This window comes from Hemiscyllium ocellatum, chromosome 3 (assembly GCF_020745735.1).
Source record: "Hemiscyllium ocellatum isolate sHemOce1 chromosome 3, sHemOce1.pat.X.cur, whole genome shotgun sequence".
NCBI lineage: Eukaryota > Metazoa > Chordata > Chondrichthyes > Orectolobiformes > Hemiscylliidae > Hemiscyllium > Hemiscyllium ocellatum.
In genome coordinates, this window is record NC_083403.1 from 14169729 (window position 1) to 14196108 (window position 26380).

At 40.5% G+C, this 26380-nt stretch overlaps 1 protein-coding gene across 2 annotated transcripts in view; it reads right to left on the reverse strand.

Moving 5' to 3' along the window:
* Window positions 1–26380, reverse strand: part of LOC132830770 (CSC1-like protein 2) — a 196038-nt gene that overhangs the window by 51192 nt on the left and 118466 nt on the right. For both annotated transcript variants that reach the window (XM_060848621.1, XM_060848613.1), the window contains exons 6-8: window positions 11555–11592; window positions 5497–5639; window positions 2675–2726 (exon numbers count right to left, since the gene is read on the reverse strand). In XM_060848621.1, coding sequence (XP_060704604.1) covers window positions 2675–2726; window positions 5497–5639; window positions 11555–11592 — 233 coding nt within the window. The remainder of the gene's footprint in view (window positions 1–2674; window positions 2727–5496; window positions 5640–11554; window positions 11593–26380) is intronic.

The window sequence follows — 26380 nt, forward strand, 5'->3', positions numbered from 1 at the left end:
GTCAGGCAGCATCAAAGGAGCAAAAGAATCTACGTTTCGAGCATAAGCCCTTCTTCAGGAAACTGTGTTATCCAAGGTTTACAGTTGGAGAGCACTCTGATTGGCTTCTTTGGCATGCAGTGCTCTATGCATTTGCTCATGAAATCTGTGACTGTGGTGGCATACTCTTCTCGGTTTTCTGTCGAGTACTTGAACATGGTCCAGTACACCAATTCCATGCAGTCCCGGAGAGTCTTCTAAAACCTCGGACCAACTTCGTACTTCCTTTTATGAAGGGTCCTCAGCTTTTCAGCTTTTGCTTTAAGCTGGAAGGAGGAACACAGCACTGTGATCTGAAATTCTGAAGTGTGGGTGGGTGATGGAGGGTCAGGCACCTTTGGTTATGTAGCAGGGGCCCAGAATGATTGGTCCTCTAGTGGGACAGAAGATATGTTAGTCGTATTTTGTAGCAACCCCTTGGTTGAAGTCACCGGCCACAATGAATAGGGCCTCGGGGAATTTCATCTCCAGAGTGCTTGTGGCAGTGTAGATCACGACTAGGGCATTCTTCACATCTGCATGGGGTGGTATGTAGACTGCTGTCAGGCTGGTAGAGGTGAACTCTTATGGTAGGTAGTAGGGATGGCATTTTGCTGCAAGGTGCTCTAGGTGCAGGAAACAACGGCTTGCCAGAGTTGCTAAGTCCGAGCACCAGGTAGTGATCTGGAAATGCCAACCGCCCTTTGCCTTACCAGAGGACAGCATGCGGTCCATGCAATGTACAGAGAAGCCATCAGCTTGCAAGAGTGCAGTCAGGAATGGCAGGGGTGAGCCAAGACTCTGAAGCAGAGCACACAACAGTTGGGTCCACCAACCTTCCTGGATCATTATTAGGAGACAAGTCTAAAAATGGCTAAGTCCAAAGATCACCTTCCAAAAAAAAAGAAATTTTTCTTTTCTCTCAATAGGCCAGTTTTATCTGGAAATCAATGTGACTATGTCTTTAAAAGACATCAGTGTTATGCAGGGTATGTCCTTCCCTCGCATCAATACATTTCAGTTGAAGCAGCACAACAATTCAAAGGAAGAAAAACAACCTGACCACAGTCACAAAGTTGGTGTGTAAAAATGACAAAATTGTAAAATGAATCAAAAAACAGTGCGTGGTCCCTGTAAGAGTTTGTGCATTGTCTGTGCTTGAAAATTTGCAAGCATTGTGCAGAGAGCCCCAAAACTGAAATAGTCGTATCAAAAACTTTTCAGTTATCAGGGCCATTCAGCATTTTTAGCCAGACAAAAGTTTAAATTCTGTTAATTTAAAGAGGCACTTTGAGATTAAGGATCGATGAAATTCAAATCGGTTGGTTTCGACTATGTTGAACTAATCAGATTGAAAATAAGTTAATATGCAATCCCAGGTATAAGAAGATATGGGCATTTGAAAATTAGATGAGAAAGCCAAATGTGAGCACGCGAACGGTCACCTGAGAAAGAAATACCAGGTTCTCACAAGCAACCCCTCTCAAAAGCACTCTCTATAAAAGGTAAAAGGCACATTTAGTTGATATTCTTGACACCAGAAAGTGACAAAATGAATTTCGGATGGAAGAATTCAACGGAGAGGGGTGCCTAGCATAGAAAAATTAGAGAAAACCTCCCTGACAGCAGAATCAGCGGAGAGGAGGAGAAACATTCCGGAGGAGCCACTGAGAGACTAAGTTTAAATTTATTGTTTTCATATTAATTGGATTTTTAGAAGTAGGACCTGTGTTATTGAACTAGCATAGCAATAGAATTTAATTCAGTTAGGGAGTAATTGTTCAGCTTGTTAGGAATTCTGTTAGTTTGTTTACTGTTAGAGTTAGTTAAATAAATTGTTGATAATTGTTAATTATGGAGTGGTTGAAAGGATTGCATTTCATTTAACCACTCCTTTATTACAAATAAGGGATAAGAGGCCTGGTCACACTTTTGTTTTTATCAGATTACAAGGTGAGGTGGTCCTCCGAGTTTTTTCGGTTTTAATCATCAGAGGGGTGTTGACCTCTGCTCTGATTGGAGGTGCCGGTGTTAGACTGGGGAGGATAAAGTTAAAATCACACAATGCCAGGTTATAGTCCAACAAGTTTATTTGGAAGCACTAGCTTTCAGAGCACTGCTGACCTCTGTTCCGTAACACCACTACTCAACAAAATGCTGAAAAGACACACGTTCATTGATCTCAGACAGGACAATGCTGGGACATTAAAGACACCTCAACATCCTTAGGTCTTGAAGTGAGAAGAGGAAGGTGGTAGAGAAGTAGTAGTGGAGGAGAAAAACAGCAAGTCAAGGCATCTGCTACCAAACACTATCTATCAGCCACTGTTGGAAAACAATATGTAATGACAAAGCTCCTGGGCAAAACATCAGATTTGAGTGAAGCTTGTGTGTAATTAAACAGCCCATCAAAAACTTCACAGTTGAGTGGCTCTTGCTACCAGACACTTCAGGACAGCCATACAACTGAACCCTAGTACTATCCATTACATTCAGGAAAAGGGGTAGGAGGGAAGGAGGGGGACAGGCTAAGGGCAGATTGAGGTAGAAGAACACTTTTTACAAACTATATATCACTGGCATCACACTGTTGTTCTTCAAGCTACAACACATTCTTGGATCTATTGGAACTATTATTTAGATTTAAATTACATACCCAGAATTCAGGTTTGCTATAGTTGTCCGGCCAAAGCTAACTGCATTATTTTCTGAAAGAGAGAGAGAGAGAGAGAATGTTAATTTACTATTGCAAATCAATACCTGTATTCAGGCATGCAAATTCCCTGCACATACCCAGAAGGGATGAAATATTAATTAGATCTAGCAGAATCGAAGATGCTGAAGAATAAGCAGGTCTGGCATCATCTGAAATACAAGTTAATAGTTAGAGTCTGCCAGTCACAAAACAACATCCTGACATTCATCAACTCTGGAAAAAGTTGATACCCAAAACATTAAACTCTTCAGTGTCCTCACGAACGATGCTGATGGGCATTTGTAGTATTTTATTCAATATTTTCTTAAGAATTTAATTATCTGTATTTGCGTTTGGGATTTAGTCTGATCCATATACTGGTATCTTGGCAGATTATGGCTCACACCAAGCCCCTGATCTCCACAATGGGCAACACAGAGCTGCCATGGAAAACAACAGACCAGGTTTAACAAACTAAATCACAAAACTCTTAATTCCTTGCTTTAAAAAAAATCAGTGCTAATTAACTAATTTGGACTCAGCTTTACAGACCCTAGTAAAGGATACAATTTTATGGTCCCAAGTGGTCTTGGCCCGGATTAAACCATACCTTTCAAAACCAAGTCCACCATCTCATTCTTGATCAGATCTGGCTTTCTAGACAAAAACCAACTAAAGTAAAAGGATTCAGTCTCAATAACTCATCTCAATTCAGTACAACCAAAGTCTGCTTTCATTTGCCTTCCTTTTCACAAGATAACTTCAACGAGTTTGAGAAAAAAAAATAGCAAAAAATATTGATGGTTACAATAATAAGACCAACAGATTTCCTGGTTCAAGCTATCAAGTTAACACAAGATGAACTGTCCATCCTTTACTTAAAAAGACTGGGTTTTTTATTGGTTGGCGGGGGGGGGGGGGGGGGGGGGGGGGGGGGGGTGTGTGATTTTGAAACTGGACATACCACATACACAGTTCAACACCAATAAATGTTTTCTCCTTTCTCCATCTTGGATTGGGTTCTCTTTATTTTGTTTGGGGAAAATATACAGAACCATACATAGGACATTATAGTTTTGACTCATTTGTAATTAAATCTAACAGGCTGCGTGGAATACTGAGCATCTTTGTCAGATAACGCCATTATTTAATCTCTAAGCTTACAGTCTAGCCACCTTGTACAACTGGTCATATTAACCTGCTGCCTATTTGTTTTATGGCGCCATGCTCAAGACCTTACTTCAAATTTCCCCAGATGGATGGGTAATCATTAGTTGGAGAAGATTTCCTTTCTTGGATGATTGATTTGACAGTGGTGCAAAGACTATGTTATTTCCCCTCCCTTGCAGTCATTTGGGGTTGGCACGAAAGGTGGAGATCTTGTAAACTGTTTTCTTAGGTACCTTTAGTCAGAAATTTACATGAGCAGCTTAGCAATGAGTTACTAACATACTTACCACAGAAAGCACTGGAGCAACCAGAGGATAATGGCAACTGTATATGTTGTCTACTGTTCAGTACAACAGGCTAATGCCCATGTTGAATGTTGCTTGGTTTGTTAGCGTGGTGTAACAGATGAGCATTATTTAATGAACTCCACTAGCTGCTTTGATAGCACCTGAATCACAGCCTTCAGAACAGTAGCCAAGGCTGCTGGATTATAGGTCAGTCAACCTCCCATCATCTCCCAAGATTAAAGCTCAAGGTCTTGAAGGCAAATTATTAACTTGGCTAGTTGTTCTGTCTCCAATCACCAAGCTGAATAAGGATAGCAAGTATGTAGTCAAACTGAAGTGAACTTATCAGGTTCGTCACAAGAATCTGTGTTTGGGTCTCAGCTATTCAGGATATTCATTGTATGCAAGATCTAAATTATTTGTAAAAGAATCACAGTAACTAATTATGCACCACTTCACAAACAGATTTCATTCTTGTTACACTTTGCTTACTTAACAAGAGATACACATTCTCAAGAGACATTATATATAAATAATGCTCATCTGTTACACCATGCTAACAGACCAAGCAGCACTCAACATGGGCACTAGCTCGTTACACTGAACAGTAGACAACAGACAGTTGCCACATCCTCTGGTTAGACCAGTGCTTTTAAAACAAGATCATGGAGAACCAATGTGGACAGGAAAAGATCCAAATATTTGTAGTTCTTGGACAGAAGAATGTATGTGTACATCTGTTCAGGGCTTTTATTTAACTATAAAAGGACCAAATTTGGCTTCTAAGTTGTTAGAGGATCCAATAGCATTAGGCATCACGAGAGTGAGACTACGGCTGTGTTGACCATCTGATGCCGAGCCATACTTCTGCAATATATGCATGTGATGCACAGATCAACATTAGCTCAACTGAGGGGACAAGCAGGCCACTGCTCCAAAACAAGAGTGAGAACAAAATCCAGGGAGAAAAATACACAAATTACACTGACAGGTGGAGTCAGCCAAACTAGATGCTCACCTCAATCGCCCCCTCACCTCTGGTCTGTAAAGAATGTTATGAAATACTTGTAAGGAGTTTGCTTAGTCTCCAACTAGCACCTTACCACAGTCATTTTTTCATTTTTACAATATAAGGGCCAATGTTGCTTACATAGTTTTGGATACGATTTTTCTGCTGTTACTGTTACATCTCACAATATGCCTGCTCCAGAAACTATCAACTTAAAAAGCAACATATTGAGAACACAATATTATAGAACCTTTTAAATAATTTTTGTTAATAAGATAACATTCAGCAAGTTTCAATCCCTGAGGTGCAAAGCTCACCAAGCAGATCTCCTGAGAAGTTTACGGGTAACACTATACCCACAGACAGAACGCCAATAACGACGAGGAGTCCGATGATGTGACGCTGGAAGGACAAGTAATGGACGGCATCCTCACCACATTTCTCTCTGATCTCTTCATCCCTGAACCAAGTAGAAAAGCACATAGGTGATGGGTTGTTCCCGAGTTGAAATCAGTACACTTTCACTGTTCGGAATGGGGTCATCGGACTACAGTGATTGGCATAGGCCTGAGTATTTCGGGAGAGAATATCAGGGAAGTTGAAGGTTAGATTAGAGTGATGCTGGAAAAGCACAGCAGTTCAGGCAGCATCCGAGCAGTAAAACTGACGTTTCCGGCAAAAGCCCTTCATTAGAAATACAGGCAGAGTGTCTGAACGGTGGAAAGATAGATGAGAGGAGGGTGGTGGTGGGGAGAAAGTAGCATAGAGTACAATAGGTGAATGGGGGTGGGGATGAAGGTGATAGGTCAGGGAGGAGGGTGGAGTGGATAGGTGGAAAAAGAAGATAGGCAGGTAAGACAAGTCATGGGGACAATGCTGAGTTGGAAGTTTGGAGCTGGGGTGAGATGGGGGAAGGAGAAGTGAGGAAGCTGGTGAACTCCACATTGATGCCCTGGGGTTGAAGTGTTCCGAGGCGGGAGAGAGGAGCTCTTCCTCCAGGCTTCGGGTGGCGAGGGAGCGGCGGTGGAGGCAGCCCAGGACCTCCATGTCCTTGGTAGAGTGGGAGGGGGAGATGAAATGTTGGGCCACAGGGCGGTGTGGTTGATTGGTGCGGGTGTCCCAGAGTTTCCCTAAAGCACTCTGCTAGGAGGCACCCAGTCTCCCCAACGTAGAGACGACCGCATTGGGAAAAATGGATACAATAAATGATATTGATGGATGTGCAGGTAAAACTTTGATGGATGTGGAAGGCTCCTTTGGGGCCTTGGATGGAGGTGAGGGAGGAGGTGTGGGTTTTGCAATTCCTATGGCGGCAGGGGACAGGAGGGTGGGCTGTTTGGGGGGGAAAGCAGACCTGACCAGGTAGTCATAAAGGGAACGGTCTTTGCGGAAGGCGGAAAGGGGTGGGAAGGGAAATATATCCATGGTGGTGGGGCCCATTTGGAGGTGGCGAAAATGTTGGCGGATGATTTGGTTTATGCAAAGGTTGGTAGGGTGGAAGGTGAGCACCAGGGAGGTTCTGTCCTTGTTATGGTTGGAGGGGTGGGGTCTGAGGGCGGAGGTGCGGGATGTGGACAAGATGCATTGGAGGGCATCTTTAACCACATGGGAAGAGAAATTGCGGTCTCTAAAGGAGGCGGCCATCTGGTGTGTTCTGTGGTGGAACTGGTCCTCCTGGGACCAGATATGGCAGAGGCTGAAGAATTGGGAATACGGGATGGCATTTTGCAGGAGGTGGGGTGGGAAGAAGTGTAATCCAGGTAGCTGTGGGAGTCAGTGGGTTTGTAAAAAATGTCAGTGTCAAGTCAGTCATCATTAATGGAGATGGAGAGGTCCAGGAAGGAGAGGGAGGTGTCAGAGCTGGTCCAGGTAAATTTAAGATCAGGGTGGAATGTGTTGGTGAAGTTGATGAATTGCTCAACCTCCTTGCAGGAGCACTAGGTGGCGCCAATGCAGTCTTCAATGTAGCGGAGGAAGAAGTGGGGAGTGGTGCCGGTGTAATTACAGAAGATGGGCTGTTCTACGTAGCCAGCAAAGAGACAGGAATAGCTGGGGCCCATACGGGTCCCCATGGCTACCCCTTTGGTCTGGAGGATGTGGGAGGATTCGAAGGAGAAATTGTTAAGGGTCAGGACCAGTTTGGCCAAACGAATGTGTGTGTTGGTGGAAGGGTACTGTTGGGGACGTCGGGAGAAGAAGAAACGGAGGGCTTGGAGGCCCTGGTCTTGGCGGATGGAAATGTTGAGGGACTGGATATCCATGGTGACTCCCACACTTCTCTTCAGCTCTCTCAGGAAGTGACTTCAGAGGAACACTCAGATAAGCAGTTTGCTTAGAGTTATGGTAGAAACAGAACAAATTGTGGCTACGGAGCACAAATAAACTATTGTTTGATAAGTGGAAATGAATGCCAAGTATACAGCGATAGCAGTTAGGGTAAAAAGCTAACACATTGAGCTACATTTAGAAAACTAAAGAAAAGCTTTACATTTGACTTCAATTGTAAATCAAACTTTTAATTCAATAGCTTTAACTCTATTATCATCTATGTACGATATCTTGGGTCTGTAGCTAGTCTGATGGTTTGCAGTTTAAGAAACCTTCAGTGGTAACAATCTACTTTGATTTATAGCAGACTGTTTAATGAAGTTGGCAGAAATTGATTTGATATCAGAGAATGCAAATATTTAACTGTAGAAATTTAAAAATAAAAGGGTTTGATGTAGTGAAGAAGCTGTATATTCTCATGGAGAATTTCAGAAGAGAGATGCTTCAATATTAGCATTAGGCTGTTAAAAATCAGCATGTATTTTTTCACACCATGGATAGTAGAAATCTGAAACTCAGTTGTCTGTGGATGCTGGCCAATGGAGCTTTCAACACCAAGATTGTAGTTTTTCTTTTAATTAGGGAACTACCTCAAGAGACATTAAAGAAAGTTGTAATACAGAACAGCTAGGATTGAATAGAATAATGGAGGTACGTGTATAATGGCTAGCTGATGTTTCTCTAATATATTCAAATAGGAGTGGGGCATAATTAAAGGGATGCAGATCTCATGATTGCTGCAAGTCAGTTCTGTAGAACTGATGAGGGTTTGGGGGAGGGGGAAGAGCGTTAACTGAAAAAAATACAGCCACATTTACTTCCAGACTAAGTATTACACATATGCTTTTAACCAGTGCAACTTTAGGGACTGGGGCCCAGGACTCAGTTATACACATGCAAAGCTCACAGGTATTAATTCCCATACTCAATACTTAAAAAATCTCTTCTCTGTCTGCTTTGCATCCTGTTATTAAGTTGCACTGTATAAGCCTCTCAAATTTCCTGAACAGAAATGGAAAATTGCTGGAGAAACTCAGAAGGCCTGGCAGCATGTGATGAGAAAGCAGAGTTAACATTTCAAGTCCAGCAACTCATGAGAACACAAGGAGGGTCATTTGAATCAGGAATGTTAACTGCTTTCTCTCCAAGATGCTGCTCTGCTGAGTGTCTCCAGCAATTCCTGTTTTTGTTTTACATTTTCAGCATCTGCACTTTTGAATTTTTTTCCTCTTATTCCCTGCTCATCTATTACTTTTGATGTAGAGCTTTGAAAAGGCATGAAATAAAATTTACTGGACAGGTCACAGGTGCTTTTTCAAGTTTGCATTACTTGTCCTACACAACCTGATTTGGAAATGCTAACTATTCTCAGCGGCTTAGGATCCTCTCTCTGCCCTCAAAAAAGTAGTCATTATTTCAATGATTGATAAGTAGCAAGCAAATGAACTACAAAACTAATTATAACTGACGTTGTACTTTCTTTGGATAATGCTGGCAATGATAGATAAAAATATGTTGAGAGTTTCAAAGTATGAGCAAACAATGGTTAAATAACACAATGACATAGGACTAAATGTCAAAAATGAACCACCTGAGTGTGTAGATCTTCACATGGGAAGAGTCAACAGTCAGAGTTCCTACAACAGGACAGGCTTTTGCTTTGGTACTCGTTGATAATGACACTTTATTGTTGGAAATCAATTAAATAGGCTTAATGCAATTGTATAGTTTCCTTTTCGGCACAACATAGGAATCTAGAAGTATGTTGATTTGTCTACAAGGGTCAGAGCTTGTCAATACTTAGAGGCACTCGAGAGTTTGATGGTGTTAACACTAACAAGGGCCACTGGGAAATGACTTGGAGATGCTCGCGTTAAACTTGGGTGGACAAAGGTAAAAATCTTCGAGTAAAAAATTCATAACACCAGGTTACTGTCGGAAGCACTAACTTTCAAAGCGCTGCTTCTTCATCAAGTGGTTGTGGAACAGAACTATAAGACAGAGTTTATAGGAAATGGAAAATCATACACTAAACAATTTCAGCAAGAGGAGGGAGACAGAGATTTCCTACATGTTAAAACAGGAGGGCTCTTATAGCACAGTGGTGGTGTCTCTCATCGGAACTAGAAGCCCATGTTCAAGTCCTACCTGCTCCAGAGGTGTCTAATGATATCTCTGAACAGGTGATTAGAAAATATGTTTATTAGGGATCTTGTGGGCAAGTGGTAGTGCCCCTACATACAAGCAAGGACACCTGGGTTCAAATCCCACTTCCTCCAGAGGGGTGTCATAACCACATACAGGGTGATTAAAAATCTGTGTTGCATTAGCAACATATGGTTCAGTATCAAATGAGTTTACAGAAACACAAACATGGGACATGGCACGTCTAAAAATAACCCTAAGTAATATCAAAAATGATCAATTGAAGAATCACTTGTCCAAGCTTAACAATGAGGCAAAACTTGACCTATTTTCAAAGCTAATCTCAGTTGTAACCTCTGGGAGGTGACTATTTGGAAGGGTAGTGGAAGAAACTAGGAACAATAAATAGCTCAAATGGCTAAGGAGATAATCCAGAGGACAAGAGACTAGCAAATTGTGCTCCTGATCAGTCTAGTCTTCTTCTGCAGGAAGCACTACAGAAACATCTATGCCAGGGAGGGCTTCTGAGGCTGCACCAGGTGATGCTTAGCACATAGGTCAACAGCACAATGCAAACATTGCCTCAACACAAATGAAACCTCTGGGTCATGTGATATTTCCATAACTTCCAAATTTTCACAGATTAAATACCTCAAAAAGCATCATGCAGCATAAGTTATATACAGAGGAACTTTGATGACCAGAAGGACACAGACGGGGAGTATTTCGTTCGGTTAATCAAATGCCAGATATTTGATGTCAAATAACATGGTTAGCCAAGCATTGGGACCTTGGATCCAAACAACATCGCAAAGTTCGGTTAATCGAATGCCAGATAATCAAGGTTCCTCTGTACTCCTATTGAATTCAATCATGGGATGTGGGAAATGCTGGTAAGGTCAGCATTAATAACACATCCTCAGTGACCTATTGAACAGTTAAGAGTCAATACCATTGCTGTAGTCCGGAGTCATATATAGGGCAGACCAGATAAGGACAGCAGATATCCTTTGCTGAAGGACATTAAGGAAAGAAATCTGCTGTCCACACCTGGTCTGGCCTACACACGATTACAGACCCACAGCAATGTAGAATAGAATAAAACAGAATATAGTAGAATAGCAATTTATTGTCATGTGTATTTATACAAACAAAGAGTGAGAAATGTTAAAAGTTGCAATACATGGCCCTCAAATTAATGAACGATGTCATAAATAAGGAGAAAAAATATAAAAATTTACAGTTCAATTAACATCCTCCGAGTTTGGAATACGCTGGGAAACTGGGTTGAGTCTGCCATGCAGGGCAGGGTAAAGACCACTATGCCAGGCCAAGACTGTCCTACCAAGATGTGACCTCTACACGAGGATTAGGTTTCATTGCTGGGCTTTTGGATGAGCTAGAAGCTGCCTCCAAAGCAAGGACCAGAACTCCATGCCAAGAAGAGACCTCCGCACTGGGATTAGAACTTCACGCTGGGCTGCTGGAATGCCTGGCAAGATGCCAAAGACTACCTCCACATTGGTGGGAGACCGCCCCTCCTGGCACAAGGCCTATACCACCATTCTGGGCCATTGGAAGCCACCTCATCGTTAGGCCTGGACCAGGAGATGATGACTTCTGACATTGATATAAGGAGGAAGGTAAGGTAAGTGGAAACATTAAAAAAAGGAAAAGGAAGTAAAGTGGTCGGAGTAGACAAGCTCCAGGCTCCTAGACAGAGGAGCCTACATGTTGCATTTCTACTGTCATCTTAAAATCCTGTCTGCTGGATTATGTCGATGACTCTTCACTGCCTTCTGGCCAATTAGGGATGGGTAGTAAGTGCTGACCTTGCCAGCAATGCCCAAATCCCACGTTCAATATTTGATAATTTTTAAAGAAATTGATGGAACCACTTACTTTATTCGAAAGATAGCGGTCAACCATGAACAAAAGCCCTGTAACAAAGAAAAAGAGATATGTTAGAAGTACACAACTCTAAGTTTTCTCTGGTGCTACAAATAGCCAAATTTGATTATATACAGTTCTTTACATTCAAGGTAGTGAAATTGAGGAGGCTGCAGAAATGCAATCCAAAGAGCCACCTGGTGATTCAGAACATGGTTACAACTGACAAAACAGAGTGGTTGATGTCAACAGCATGGATTCAATTCTAGCACCAGCTGAGGTTATCAGGAAGGACCTGCCTTCTCAACCTCATACCGGGCCTGGAGAATGGCAACACTCAGGCTAAACTCACCACAGGTTGTCTCTCTCTAACTGCCCTTTGGGCCTTCTGGAACTATGGAAACTCTCTAGTTGAGAGAGGTCGGAGTTGTGAAGTAACCCGAACGTAAAGCAATGTTACAGGAAGATTTGGACCTAAATCACATTCAAACCTGTCTGCAAATGGGATAAGAATGAAAGTTAGCTGGATTAGAAAACCTATCTACGACTTGGCAACAATATACACTGCACAAAAGGAGGGAAGTACACAAGCAAACAGTAGAGTGTCAAAAAATTGAACATTAAAGACTACGGAAATTTTTTTTATATAGAGGAGAGGCATATTGAAGAGCTTAGAAATTAGGGAAAGAAACAGAAGAGGAAATATGCAAATTAAAGGAATGTAAAGTACAAAATTATCAATCTGGATGATTTAAATTACATACACATTGATTGGAAGAGAGGGGGAGAAAAATAAATGTACTTGCTAGCTGTACACACTACTCTTGCCTCATGAAGTTTTGTCACTAAGCACACAAAGATCAACTATTCCTAGATCTGGTTACATGACTTGAAATATCAGGTAAATGTGCTAAATGTGGAAGTGAATTTTTACAGTAATGATCTTAAAGCTTTTTTTAAAAAAAGAGAAAAAGTAATTACAAAAATGGAACTTGATTTACAGCAGATTTTAGAATGCGAGAATTGTTTTAGCTAAGAGAAGGGTGGAAGGAAAATATTCCACAACAAAAATTGGATTACTAAGGTACAGAATAATATACCATTACTAAGGAAATGGCTGATATTTTTGAATTACGAAGAGTATAGAAAGCAATTAAAATTGAAGTGAATCTAGAAGAATAATGGAACAGTAAAGAAGAGGAGAAAATAAAGAGGGTGAGAGCCTAAACTTCAAGGACAGTTTTAAAAAAAACAAGAAAAAGAAACAGTATTTTCCTGATGTCAGTAAAGTGTGTATTGGCAATAGTAAGGTGCTTTCTCAAATTGCTGTGAATGTATTTGTAGGACCCGGAGAGAGTAGAGGAAAGAAAGTGAATGCTTTAAAAATTGTATTTCAGAACAGTAAAGCAGTGTGCCAGTGGACTGGAGAGTGGCCATTGTGGTATATATTTTCAATATGATAAAGACAATTTACCATTTGCGCTCTGAAATAGTTTTAAGTCTTCTACTTAGAAGACAATACTGCAAGTTTACTTTAAAAAAAACTAGAAAGGAGATAGCACAGATTTTAAACTGGATGATTCTGCTCAAAAGGCTCATTATGAAGGGTGCATATTGTTGAGGTGGTGATAGCCTCATGTCATTATTGGTGGATTATTGATCCAGAGATGTAGGTAATGTTCAGGAGACTCAGGTTTGAATCCTGCCATGGCAGATAGCGAAATCTGAATTTAAGAATCTAATGATGACCATGAAACCATTGCTGATTGTCTGAAAAATCCATCCAATTCACTAATGTCCTTGAGGGAAGGAAACTGCTACCCATCTTGGTTTGGTAGACATGTGACTCCAGGCCCACGGCAACATGATCGACACTTAACTGCCCTTAAGAGTGTTTAGGATGGACAATAAATGCTGGTCTAGTCAGCAATGCCTGCATCCTGTGAATTAATATTTAAAGAAAGGGATGAAAAACTGTGGATGCTAGGTAGTGAACGCAAGGGAGATTTTTGACAAGACATCCTTTGGAGGATTGGTAAATAATTTGATAAAAATATAATTGGAAGGCCATTTTTTTTCTGGAATGATAAATGAGTAGTGAATGCATAGAATTGAATTCTGGGATTAGTTTTGACAACTTGCACATCAACATAGAGAATGAATTATTACAATTAACAGATGATGGTAGTTCATTTTTACCCAGTGAGATTGTTCTTGGGAAAGGACATTTTTAAAAGGGAAATTGGCTAAACAGTTACAATGGAATTCAATATTAGTAACTGAAGAGTGATATATTTTGATTAAAACCACAGCAATAATCATATTCAATATATACTTGATGTCTTATACAGGGGGATTGAGAGAAAATAATTAGATTAAAAAATCTTGGGATGACAATATTATAAAATTAATGGAATTTAGCTTATAACCAGAAAGAATATTTAAAAACCAGAAATATAAATGAACCTATATAAAACTGTAAGAGTACCATGTTCAATACAGGGCTGCACACTACAGACAAAACAAGCTTTTCCGTGGGTGCAACACAGATTCATTGGGATGCTAATAGCAAAATACAAATAAAGTCTTGAAAAGCTGGGACATTTTTGCACTTAAAATAGAAATGTTTAAAATTATGAATGAATTGAACAGATTGGATTAAAAAAATTGCTGCTTCAGGCACACATTTAAAACAGTCAGGTACACTTTTTTGCAGCATGAGTGTTTAAGGTAGAAATAAGGTCAATGTTCAATATTTGTTAGATGCATGAAGGAAAAGAGAAATTAAGATATGGGAAAACAGAATGGGTGAAATTTGAGAATTAACTGACATTGAGTGTAAACAATGAAATAGCTTCAGTAAAATGACAGGTTTCCATATTCTATCTTAAAGTTTCATGATTTTGTTAAAATTAAACATGGCAACATAACCAGTGAAAGTTTTTAAATCTTTCAATAGTTTCTTTTGCCTAGGAGGATTATTTGCAATATACTCCAAGTTATTCTCTGAACTGTCCCAAGATACTGTACCCATTTTTTTTGTCACAGTTGAATACTTGCAGGACCAACATAACTTTGGATGAAATTTAAGACTTTATAAAGGCTGCTATATCCTCCCAACTGCACTTTTTCTGGCATGTTGCTGATGAAACCACAAGAAGCCAATTAATTGTTATGGTCACTACTTAATTCCAAAAGTAACCACAGAGGAGTGACTGTCTCATTCACTGATGGAACTTCAGTTTTTCATGTCCCATTCAATGGTGTTCACTCAAATTCTCAGTTGTATGGAGGATTCTCATCCTTCCACTCTGCTACCAACTCCCTCGAATACTCTCTGATAGTGTACAAGAAAAACATTAGTTTTTCTTCCTCCACCTGTTTACTTAATTAGGGTGCTTCTATCCACTGATCATCTTTATTGATGTAGCAGCAGGCAGTCACAACTGACCACCACTCTTACCAGTGCTAATACTGAACAGTTGACAGGGGCGCACAGCTCTGTCCTAACCCTGTGAGGAAGCACAATCTTCTCAGTGACTGCCCATGGAGATATCTCGGAGATCAGGAACTCAAGTAAATGAGAATACTGTTGTGAACCCATGTCAAACCCATGATAAATGACTCAATAGCTATTGCTATACTGTGATATATTAGAACTCATTGACTGCCAATTAAAAACATCAGGAAAAACAACAATTCACTTCGAAGTGTTTGAACAAGCTGTTGGGTAAGGTCCTTTGGTTGAAAAGATGGATACAGTAACATGCTCAATAAACATTGTGCGCTCATTCAAAATGCCAAACACATTAAACACTCAGATTGTTTTTTTGTCAAGATTGCAGCAGAAGCAAACTGTAATGTTTACCTTCATAACCATAGTAGGTACTTCAAAGTGACTGATGACTAAGTATATTACTTTGCAGGCGTCTGTTAGTGTACCTTTCCCTGTATTAGTATACACAGATTTTTGGCATTTGATATCCTTGCAGGGTTTTTAAATGGGAGGGGGGGATGTGGAGAGAAATTAAATTTGAGAAAGTGTAGTTTTTCCTCATCCGACCTTCATTCCTCCCTGCTCCACCTCCACAGTTGAAGAAAATTGAAGAGATTGTAAACAGACTGCTTCAAAAGTAATACATTTTGTGAAGTATTTAGAGATACAGCAAGGATACACAAGACAACATGACACCAAACCAAAGTGTGCATTTGAAGCAAATTTCATTAGTAACCGAATTTAAAGGAAGTAAAGGCTGCTGGAGATTCTTGAATGTCAAGGTGTACGGTCATTGGAACTGGTAGCAAAAAAAATTGAAATTAAAGAGAAGAACTTTATGGGTGGCACGGTGGCTCAGTGGTTAGCACTGCTGCCTCACAGCGCCAGGGATCCAGGTTCAATTTCGCCTTGGGCAACTGTCTGTGCGGAGTTTGCGCATTCTCCCAGTGTCTGCGTGGGTTTCCTCTGGGTGCTCTGGTTTCCTCCAACAGTCCAAAGATGTGCAGTTTAGGCAAATTGGCCATTCGAAATTGCCAGGGTTAGGTGTAGGGGGGTTGGTGTGGACTTATTGGGCTGAAGGGCCTGTTCCACACTAAGTAATCTGAAATAGACTTCACAGTTTACTGCAAGGGCACAGTAGTCAGCTACTGATAGAGTGCGTGAGCTTTAACTGGTCACTGAGAAAAGTATGCTTATAGCAGATGTAGTTTAAAAATCACACTGAAAGCTAGTGCTTCCAAATAAACCTGTTGAACTATAACCTGTTGTGTGATTTTTAACTTTGTCCACTCCCGTCCAACACCAGCTCCTCCGCATAATAACAAATCAAGAAATCCTCAAGAAATCTAGATGGTGATTTGATCTTGAGGCACAATCACTAATTGTGCAGTTTATCAAGTATATATTTTGACCTTTAAGCTTTAACATAATACCTTCCAGTGACTTGGGAACATGCAGGCTGTGTTAACGTTTACTTCCATGATGGCCCAGCAAATGTATACAACTGATTAAATCTGCAGCTAATACCGTACATAGGTTGATTATCCCAGTTAATACACTGCTACATAAAGCTGGCTCAATTGGATGATAATATTGAAGTACACGGCTTCAGGAAAGCTGCAGTTTTGCATCATTCTTTTGATGTAATCTTATTGCTGAGTCCCTTCAATTAGGAGCCCACAACTTAATCTACCACATCTCTGCTCATCAAACATGATAATTATGATTTTAAAGAGACACATATACTCGCTTGTTTAGGTTCTCCTCCATTTCATTATTTGACAAGGCAAAATTAACCCACTCCTCAGTTGTTACCCATAGCAAAATCTGTTTACAATTTCTTCAATTTTCCTCAACTGTTGAGGTAGAGCAGGGAGGAATGAGCGTCAGGTGAAAAAAAACTATACATTTTTTCAAATGTAATTTCTCTCCACATTCCCTCTCCCATTAAAAACTCTGCCAGGACACAATGCCAAAAACCAGATTTCACTGTATACTGATACAGGGAAAAGTACACTAAGACATGAAAAGTTACAGCTACCCAGAATTAATGTACTTAGTCATTAGTCACTAGAACCAGAAATATCAAAAGCTATAAGATGGATTTCAGACTAGTCAATTTTGAAACAAAACCTGGTTAATTCAAGTGATCAATGCCTTCATCCTATCTCACACTCAGCGTTGGGATACAAGACATTCAATACACAGCCTCAATTAAGATCACAGCTGCACATCAATACTAGAAACAAAATACATTTGGATAGTCTCAACAAGATGGCTCTCAAAGGAAATCCAGGGTTTTATACCATCACACATCCAGCAGAGGGCATATAATACCAGCTCCATCTTAGGCTTGAAGAGTTGGTGTCAGTAACAGAGCACAAGTGTGCATTAAGGGACATGTGCATACATAAAAGGTGAAACCAGGGACTGTTGTGTGACACAAATGATGATTCGGTCTTCTGCAAGCTCTTATTGGTCCAAGTGTGATATTAGCCACAGATCAACTGGCAGCATTCTTGTCGAATGAAAATTCTGGATCCAATTTCCAGACCAGGTCTTGTGTACAAAAATAAATCAAGCCTGACACTAGAGTGCCATGTTGGTGTGTTGCATTATCAGAATTCTTTTAGATGAGATGTTAAAACAAAGGTTCCATCTGCCTTCACAAGTGGATGCCATTTGATTTTGAGAAAAGCAGAAGAGCCATCGCTGGTGTATAAAACTGGCTGATGCATTTTTTGTTGCACAACACTGAAGTCATACAGTCAGAACCTTTACAGCACAGAAAGCCCTTGAGCCCATCATATCCATGCTGGTCATCAAACATTTATTCTAATTCAATTTTCCAGTACTTGACCCACATTTTAATGTGTTATGGTCTTTGAAGTGTTTATCCAAATCATTCCCTTTAGACTGAGTTCCACATACCGGCAAAAGTGAGGACTGCAAATACTGGAGATCAGACTCAGCCCTTCCTCAAGGGCTTTTGCCCGAAACGTCGATTTTCCTGTTCCTCGGATGCTGCCTGACCTGCTGCGCTTTTCCAGCAACACTAATCTGCAGTTCCACATACCCACAATTCTCTGGGCTAAAATGAATTTCCTTAAATCCCCTCAAAAGCTCACACACATTACCTTAATACTATGCCATTGGTTACTTACCCCTCTAAAAGGAGAAGGTTTCTCCCCACCCACCTTGCCTATGCTCAGAACACCTCAAAACAGATTTCCTGCCCTATCCAATCTCTTTTCATAGCTCTTTCCCTCCAGCCCAGGCAACATTCTGATGAATCTCTTTGTACCCTCTCAAGCAATAATGACCATTCAAACATATGACAACCAGAAGTGGACACAGTACTCCAGCTGTGGTCTAACTAATGTTATGTAGAGCTGCATCATAACTTCCTTGTTCTTATATTCAATGCCTCGACTAAAAGGCAGATAACTCATGCTTTATTACCTACCTTTCCTACTGCATTCAGGATCTACGGATATGCAAATCAAAGCTCCTCTCATCATCTGTATTTAGATTAGATTAGATTCCCTACAGTATGGAAACAGGCCCTTCAGTCTAACAAGTCCAAACCGACCCTCCAAAGAGTAAGCCATCCAGACCCATTCCCCTACCCTAAATTTACCCAACTAATGCACCTAACGCCATGGGCAATTTAGCGTGACCAATTCACCTGACCTGTACATCTTTGGATTGAGGGAGGAAACCGGAGCACCCGGAGGAAACCCACGCAGATACAAGGAGAATATGCCAACTCCACACAGATAGGTGCCAGAGGCCCTACCATTAAACATGCACACCCCTGCTTTGTTAGTCCTCCCAATGAATGCGTGACAGCCCTTCAAAAGCAATCCATTGGCCATAAAGCACTCAAAAGGCATCTGGTGGTCATGAAAGGCCTTAAGTATATCCAAGCATCAGTACCCTGAGCATGGGCAAATGCTCTCTAAATGACAACTACTGGTTAACTGATTTCATGCTTTCTACCAGGGTTTTCAGTTTTTGTAACTCTTGTTGAGCTGTAGAAGCAAAGATTCTCTGTTAGGCTCGATTGGCATTTGCTTATTCATTTGTTACACTTCTTCGGCGTGACCAAAGCAAGCGGCGAGATAGCACTAAATGTGCCAAAAGAAACCAATTATTTTACTAAGATTGTCATGCAACTTAATAGCTCACAATCTGGTTACAAGGCAACAACACAGCCCAAAAGTTGAAATGTGCCACAAAAATCCTAAATAGGAGTTGGTTTAGCTCAGTTAGTAGGATTCTTCTAGAAAATCAGAACATTGTAAGTTTGAGTTCCACTTCAGGGCCCGGGTATTTTATCCAGGTTGACTTCCTAATACAGTGCTAAAGGAGCAATGAACATTAAAAAAGGTCTGTTCCTTGGTTCAGGAATGAAAATCAGGGCCCCTGTGAAGCTCCGCTGATTGAAGTGTCTGCTGATGGAGAAGTGATACTACTTGAAAAACTGTTGAACAAATGAATGGGTTATTTATTTCTATACTACAGGATATTGTACCTAAAACATCGGATGTATTTGTCTACATGATTGCAATTTTCACTGCATTTCTTGGGGGCAATCCTATCAGTCAGAAGGTTATGGACTCATGCTGTACCTGGATTTGGACACATTATGTGATACTCGAGAGCCTAAATTAACTGCCACATTTGACATTTACAAGATTAACACTTGAAAAATACTTCTTTGACTGTAAAGTGTTTTGGGATTTTGAGATCTTTTTAAAAAAAAAGACCATAACAATCTAAATTATTTGTACATGTTTTAAGATGTGGTCAGGAACTAAATAAACACAAGTTATTTATTCTGAGGGAGCTGATTACAAGCAGTCACATGAACTTTGAAACTCTTCAAAAGAGGTGAAATTTTGTCAGTAAATGTCATCCAAACTTTTTAAAATGGGGTCCACATTTCAACTTTTCCATCCCTCAGGGGATCAGTGAGCAAATTTCAGAAGAGCATGGTCTGTCAATAATAAATATGAATTTCAGAAAGAAAATTTCAAAGCAATATCAACAATTTAAACAAATATGTAAGCAATGAAAGGGACCATTAAAAAGTGCCAAGGTTTTAACCCTTTTTGGTTAAGAAACTCAGTTAGACCAAGGTCCCAAGTCCACATTTCAGAAAGCATTTTTGTTCATGATATTGTTGGCAAGATCAGTATCTTATTGTTCATTCCTAATTGCTCTGGGGTTGAGTGCTTTGCTAGGCTAATTCAGAGATTAGTTAAGAATCAACCAGATTTGTAAGTCTGGAGTCACATGATGAGGAGACCAGGCAAGGACAGCAGATTTCATTCCCTAAATGAATACATTAGTGAACCAGGTAGATTTTTCCAACAGTTGATGTCATTACATCAGTTTTGCTAATTCAAACTTGTTAGATTCAAATCTTGTCATCTGCTCTGGGGATCTTTAAACTTCTGTCCCTAGAACATTGTAGCCTGTGGAGATTTAGATTAGCAGCCCAGTGACATTACCAGTATGCCATCTCTTCCCTTGATCACCAGGGAAAGATGCAGGTGGGCTGATTCATGAGTTGCTACTAATTACCAGTGACCTTCAGCAGAGTTCATACAGAATGCAGGGTGAGAGGCAGTTTGCCTCTCAGTGGGAGTTTTTCTCCTCTCCCAACCTGCTTCATGGATGGCTTTTTGGGGGAGAGCAGAAAGGGAAGAACGTGCAGCTGGCTCTCTTCAATCTCTGGTTTACATACACAACATCTCTCTACAATCCCGCCCTTCCCTCACATACGTTCCCCCCCCCCCCTCCCCCTCCAACACCCCCAGCCTTGGAAGGCCACTCCAACATCCAGGCTGCCTCTCGTTCAGGGCTAGTGGCAGTGTAGGAGGAGAAAGCCTTTCCCCTGACCTTCTGTCCAACCTGGAGGATGTATCCCACTTGATTGGCAGGCATACCATTTGGATGGCCAACCTAATCCAAATTCACCAAGGTAAACTTGGGTAAATTATAAGGATTAATTGACCCAAAACATTAAACTTTGATTTCTCTCCACAGATGCTGCAGAACTTTTCCAACAATTGGTTTTTGTTTGTGAACATAAATTTAGTATTGGTTAATGGTATTTTTGGACAAGACAGACTTCAATCATGACAAGCTGTGCCACCTTGACTGGAGCACTCAGCTATACGCGGAAGGGAAAAAAAACTCAAATCTAAAAGTGGTTCAAATATTCCAGACAAGGTAAGAGTTGAATGGAATTTGATGTCAAGATAAAATTCTTTATTTTATTCTAAAGAGGAGATAGCAGTTAAATTGCAACCGAGAAGTTACTGTTGCTAGTCTTGCAAAAATATCAGCTTGTCATCAGGCTAGCAGGTACTTAACTGTGCCAGCATCTTTTTGATGGAGGTTTATGCTTCTTAAATTACTAATAACCTCTAAGAGACTGAACAATTTAAACAATGGTGTCTCATCCCTCCAGCAGTGAAATTAATTTTTAAAACCTTTTAAAAATACTTTTCTACACTTTGTCTTTAGCGATCTGTTTTGACTTCAGGTAACAATTTCCATTGTCATCCTTCTGTGTTTTTCACTCTTATAATATTTCTAGAATGTGCAAGGTATTTATGAAGGGACGAAATTGAACTGAAGGACAAGGGATAGTCCACACACTGATGACCCAATGTAACAAAATTAGCCATTACTACAATGAATAATCAATCTGGGATTGGGTGCCATGGAGACAGTAAGCACATTTGGAATTGGTTTATTTAAATAAAAATAATTTATTTTAGAAAAAAAGAAAGTTTTAGAAAGAATATTTGAGGCATTTGAGACATAACATGCATTAGATACAGAAAGCTTTGCAAAAGCTGGTGGACTTATGGTTCCCAAAGTTCTCTTACACTGGAATGTTTCCTCACTTCATGTCTGGGTCTATTTTAGACTAAGAGTGTAATTGCTCTGAATAGTCAACAGCTATTGTTATCGAATATAACAGTGCAGTACAAGCCCATCAGCCCAGAATGTTGTGCCGACCTGTGGAACCAATCTGAAGCCCATCTATCCTACACTATTCCATTTCATCCATATGTTTTGTCCAATGACTATTTAAATTCCCTTCACGGTAACAAGTCTACTACTGTTGCAGGCAGTCTGTTCCACGCCCCTACTACTGAGTAAAGAAACTACCTCTGACATTTGTCCTATATCTATCAACCCTCAATTTAAAGCTATGTCCCCTCGTGCTAGCCATCATCGGAGGAAAAAGGTTCTCACTGTCTACCCCTCTGATATTCAAAATATAAAGTCACTTCTCAACCTTCTCTCTAATGAAAACAGCTTTAAGTCCCTCAGCCTTTTCTCATAAAGCCTTCCCTCCATACTAGACAACATCAGAGTAAGTCTCCTCTGCACCCTTTCCAAAACTTCCACATCCTTCCTATAAGGCAGTGACCAGACTATACCAGACCACATGAGAGTTTTGTACAGCTGCAGCATGACATCTGTTCTCAAACTCAATCCCTCTACCAATAAAAGCTAAAACACTTTATGCCTACTTAACAACTCTATCAACCAGGGTGGCAACTTTCAGGGATCTACGTACATGGATATGGATCTCTCTACTCATCTACACCACCAAGAATGTTACCATCAGCCCAGTACTCTGTATTCCTGTTGCTCCTTCCAATGTGAGTCACCTCACATTCTTCCACATTAAACTCCATTTGCCACCCCTCAGCAGAGCTCTATAGCTTATCTGTCCCTCTGTAAACTGCTGCAGCCTTCAGCGCTATCCAGAACTCCACAGACTTTAGTGTCATCTGCAAATTTACTAACCCATCCTTCTATGGCCTCATCCAGGTCATTTATAACAGTGACCAACAGCAGTGGCCCAAAACAGAGCCTTGCAGCGCATCACTAGTAACTGAACTTCAGGATGAACATTTCCTACCAACCATACCCTACATCATCTTTCAGCTAGCCAATTTCTGATCCAAACCACTAAATTACCCTCAATCTCATGCCTCCGTATTTTGTGCAATAGCCTACCATAGGGAACCTTATCAAACACCTTACTGAAATCCATATAACCACATCAACTGCTTTATCCTCATCCACCTGTTTGGTCACCATCTCAAGAACTCAATAAGGTTTGACAGGCACGACCTACCCTTCACAAAGCTATCCCTAATCAACTTATTCTTCTCTAGAATCTTATCTAATCACTGGAATCCTAGGTGATGAACAAAAGGAGATTATGCATTTTACATTTAGCCTTTTACTACTTCGAAGATCCGTACTACACTGCATCAGTAGTGAGGTGTAGAAACTAACCTTTGAAAGTCAGGATGAATTTCTTACTGCATTCCACAATTTATTACACAGGAAATTCTCAGGCATTGCTGTTTATTTTATTAGCCTATACAATGAAGGAGCTTGTTACAAATTGACTAAAGTCCCATGATCTTTAGTCATGCCAATCATGAAGATTTCTAAAACAAGTGGTGTTTTATTACACAATATAATTGACTATATGAAACTATCTTCCTCTTCTTGTGGAGAAGTTCCCAGCATTTACCCCATAGCTGTCAACGGACATGCAACTAAAGCCAAGAGTTCACAGTGCAGGAAATAGTAGGTATAAAGAAACAGGAAGATGGTAAGAGCAGCTTTAGGTCTGGTCATCACATCAGCAAGACAATACATAGGTGGTGCAACGATAACGTAACTGGATAAGCAATTTAGATGCTAAGTGAGCGTTCTGTAGACACTAACTCAAATCCCACTTTGGATGCTTCAATTAAATCCTGGAACAAAAAGCTAGCCCAACAAACATCTAAAATCATTGTCAATTGCTGTAAAACCCAACCTGGTTTACTAAGCCTTTAGGGAAGGAAATTCCACCATTCATACCTGGTCTAATCTACAAATAACTCCAGACCCACAGCATTGGGGTTGATTCTCAACTGCTGTCTGTGCAATTACAGATAAGCAATAAATGCTGGCCTAGGCCATTGACACACATCACTGATCAAATTTTAATAAAAGAGATCACATGGAAAGCTTTGGCTTGGTTAGATTCCACAAAAATTGACAAGTAGTACATATCAAGAAGAAAATTGGCAGCTTTAAACATGGATGGGATAAATACTGCAGAGAAAAGGTATTCAAAAGGCTAACAGGAAAAGAAAAGTTGGTTGGGGTGATGAGGGGAGAAATCATTTGTTAGTTTTTGATAAGCTGACCATGGGTACAAAGGCTGTGTTATATATCTCCATCAAAATGTTCAGTTAAACAGAGAAATAAAAACTTTTTCTATGAATATGATGGAGTGATACAGAGAATTACAATAGCATTACAAGTTGGATAATTAAAAAGTGAAAACTCCTGGTTTGATATGCCACAAGCATTTAGATTAAACCCACATGTTCTTTGCTTCCAGAAACTCTGCAAGCATCCTTCTAACCTCTATCCAGTTCCTGTGTGCTGTGGGCAAGGAAACCTCTAACAGACTTTGATCTAGTAATTACACAATATTTACAACAGCAAAACAGACAACTGCATATATTATGGATATTAATTCAGGATGGATATCAAAATGGCAAAATCCTATCCAAACTGCTCCGGGCTATTCACAGAAATCGAAATCCCAAGGGAGTGAAAATGATGCAAACTGTTTGATTTAAGAATAGGTAACCCTGGATCTGGATGAGGAATTGGTTGAAGCAACAGGACCTTAGGGGAAACATACAGAGGGGAAAAGAGAAGTACTGAACTGTCTCTATGGTGATGGTGCTAGATCTCATGGTATTCTAAATCTTGGCTTGGGTTCAAACTTTGGAAAACTGTCAGGGAATGGGGAAATTGGAGGAAACAGCCAAGGATCTACAAAAGGAATTAAACAAAATTTACAAATGGTCCCATGAGTGTAGATAAAATTCAATAAAGATAGTTGCAATCTCTCTCATATTTTGAAGCTAAACCAGCAAAAAACAATTACCCTTGCCATCCAATGGCACTGGTCACTGAATCTCCCACTATCAACATCATGGGGGCTCGTCATTGACCAGAAACAGCACTGAACTTGCCCTTTCCACACAGTGCCTACAATGGCAAATTAGAAGGTCTGGAACTTCTGAAATAAGTAACATCTCCCAAGACACCAAAAACCTGTCCATCATCTACGTGGCGTAATGAGGAACGTCATAGAACACACTGCACTTGCTTGGGTGAGGAAACACCCAACAAGTCTCAAGAAGCTTAATACAGCCGAGGACAAAGCAGTCCTGGTGAATGATACCCATTCTTCACCTTCATTGTTCACTAGCGGTTCAAGAAAGCAGCTCACTACCAACTGAAAGTTAACTAGAATGGGCAATAGATGCTGTGACATTTACATTCCATGAAAATGTAAAAAATAGGGGCACTATATGTTTTTTTTTGAAAGAATAAACAAATCTGAGCAAATTGTTTCCTTTATATACACTTTTCAGACACAAAAATTAATGTAAAAATCCTTAGGCAAGTGAAATCTCAGCAAGAGACACCTGACCACCACCAACATCCCCACTTCATGTGATATCCTGCTGTTTGAGCTTAAAGTGCAATGGGAACACTTCGTATTGAAGCAAAACTGATGGCAGTGTTAAATTAAAGCCTGTATATCCTGTAGGAGTAAGAATGGAAGATACAATCTGCTAATTAGTATAGCATATTAGATCCTGCAATCCATACCAGGAATTATCCAAACTGCAGGTTGTGGGCAACTTGCTAAGCCAAGGTAGCTGGTCTCAATTGGCACTTCTCTCTACATCATTTCCTCTGGTGATGTTATCAATGATTACATGACCACCCCCACTCCAGCTCTACACCAGATCCCTGCCCTGCCAAGTTTTTAACCATCCCCACCACCCCCCCCCCAGACCTCCCCTCATTGAGCATGAATGATCAGTCCTCAGTAGAGGTCTCACCATTGCACTATGCTCCCAGGTCAACGAATTTCGTATGAACTGAGACAGACATCAAACTTTTCTTCCACCGCCTCCACACTTACTTTTTCATAGAATCCCTATAGTGTGGAAAAAGGCACTTCGGCCCAACAAGTCCACACTGACCTCACCCAAACATTTCCCTTCCCACTTACTCGACATTTACCTCTGACTAATGCACCTAACCTACACCTCCTTGAACACTAAGGGGCAATTCAGCATGGCCAATTCACCTAACCTGGACATCTTTGGATTGTGGGAGGAACTGGAGCACCCAGAGGAAACCTACGCAGACACATGGAGAACATGCAAATGCCATACAGACAGACAGTCACCCAAGGTTGGAAT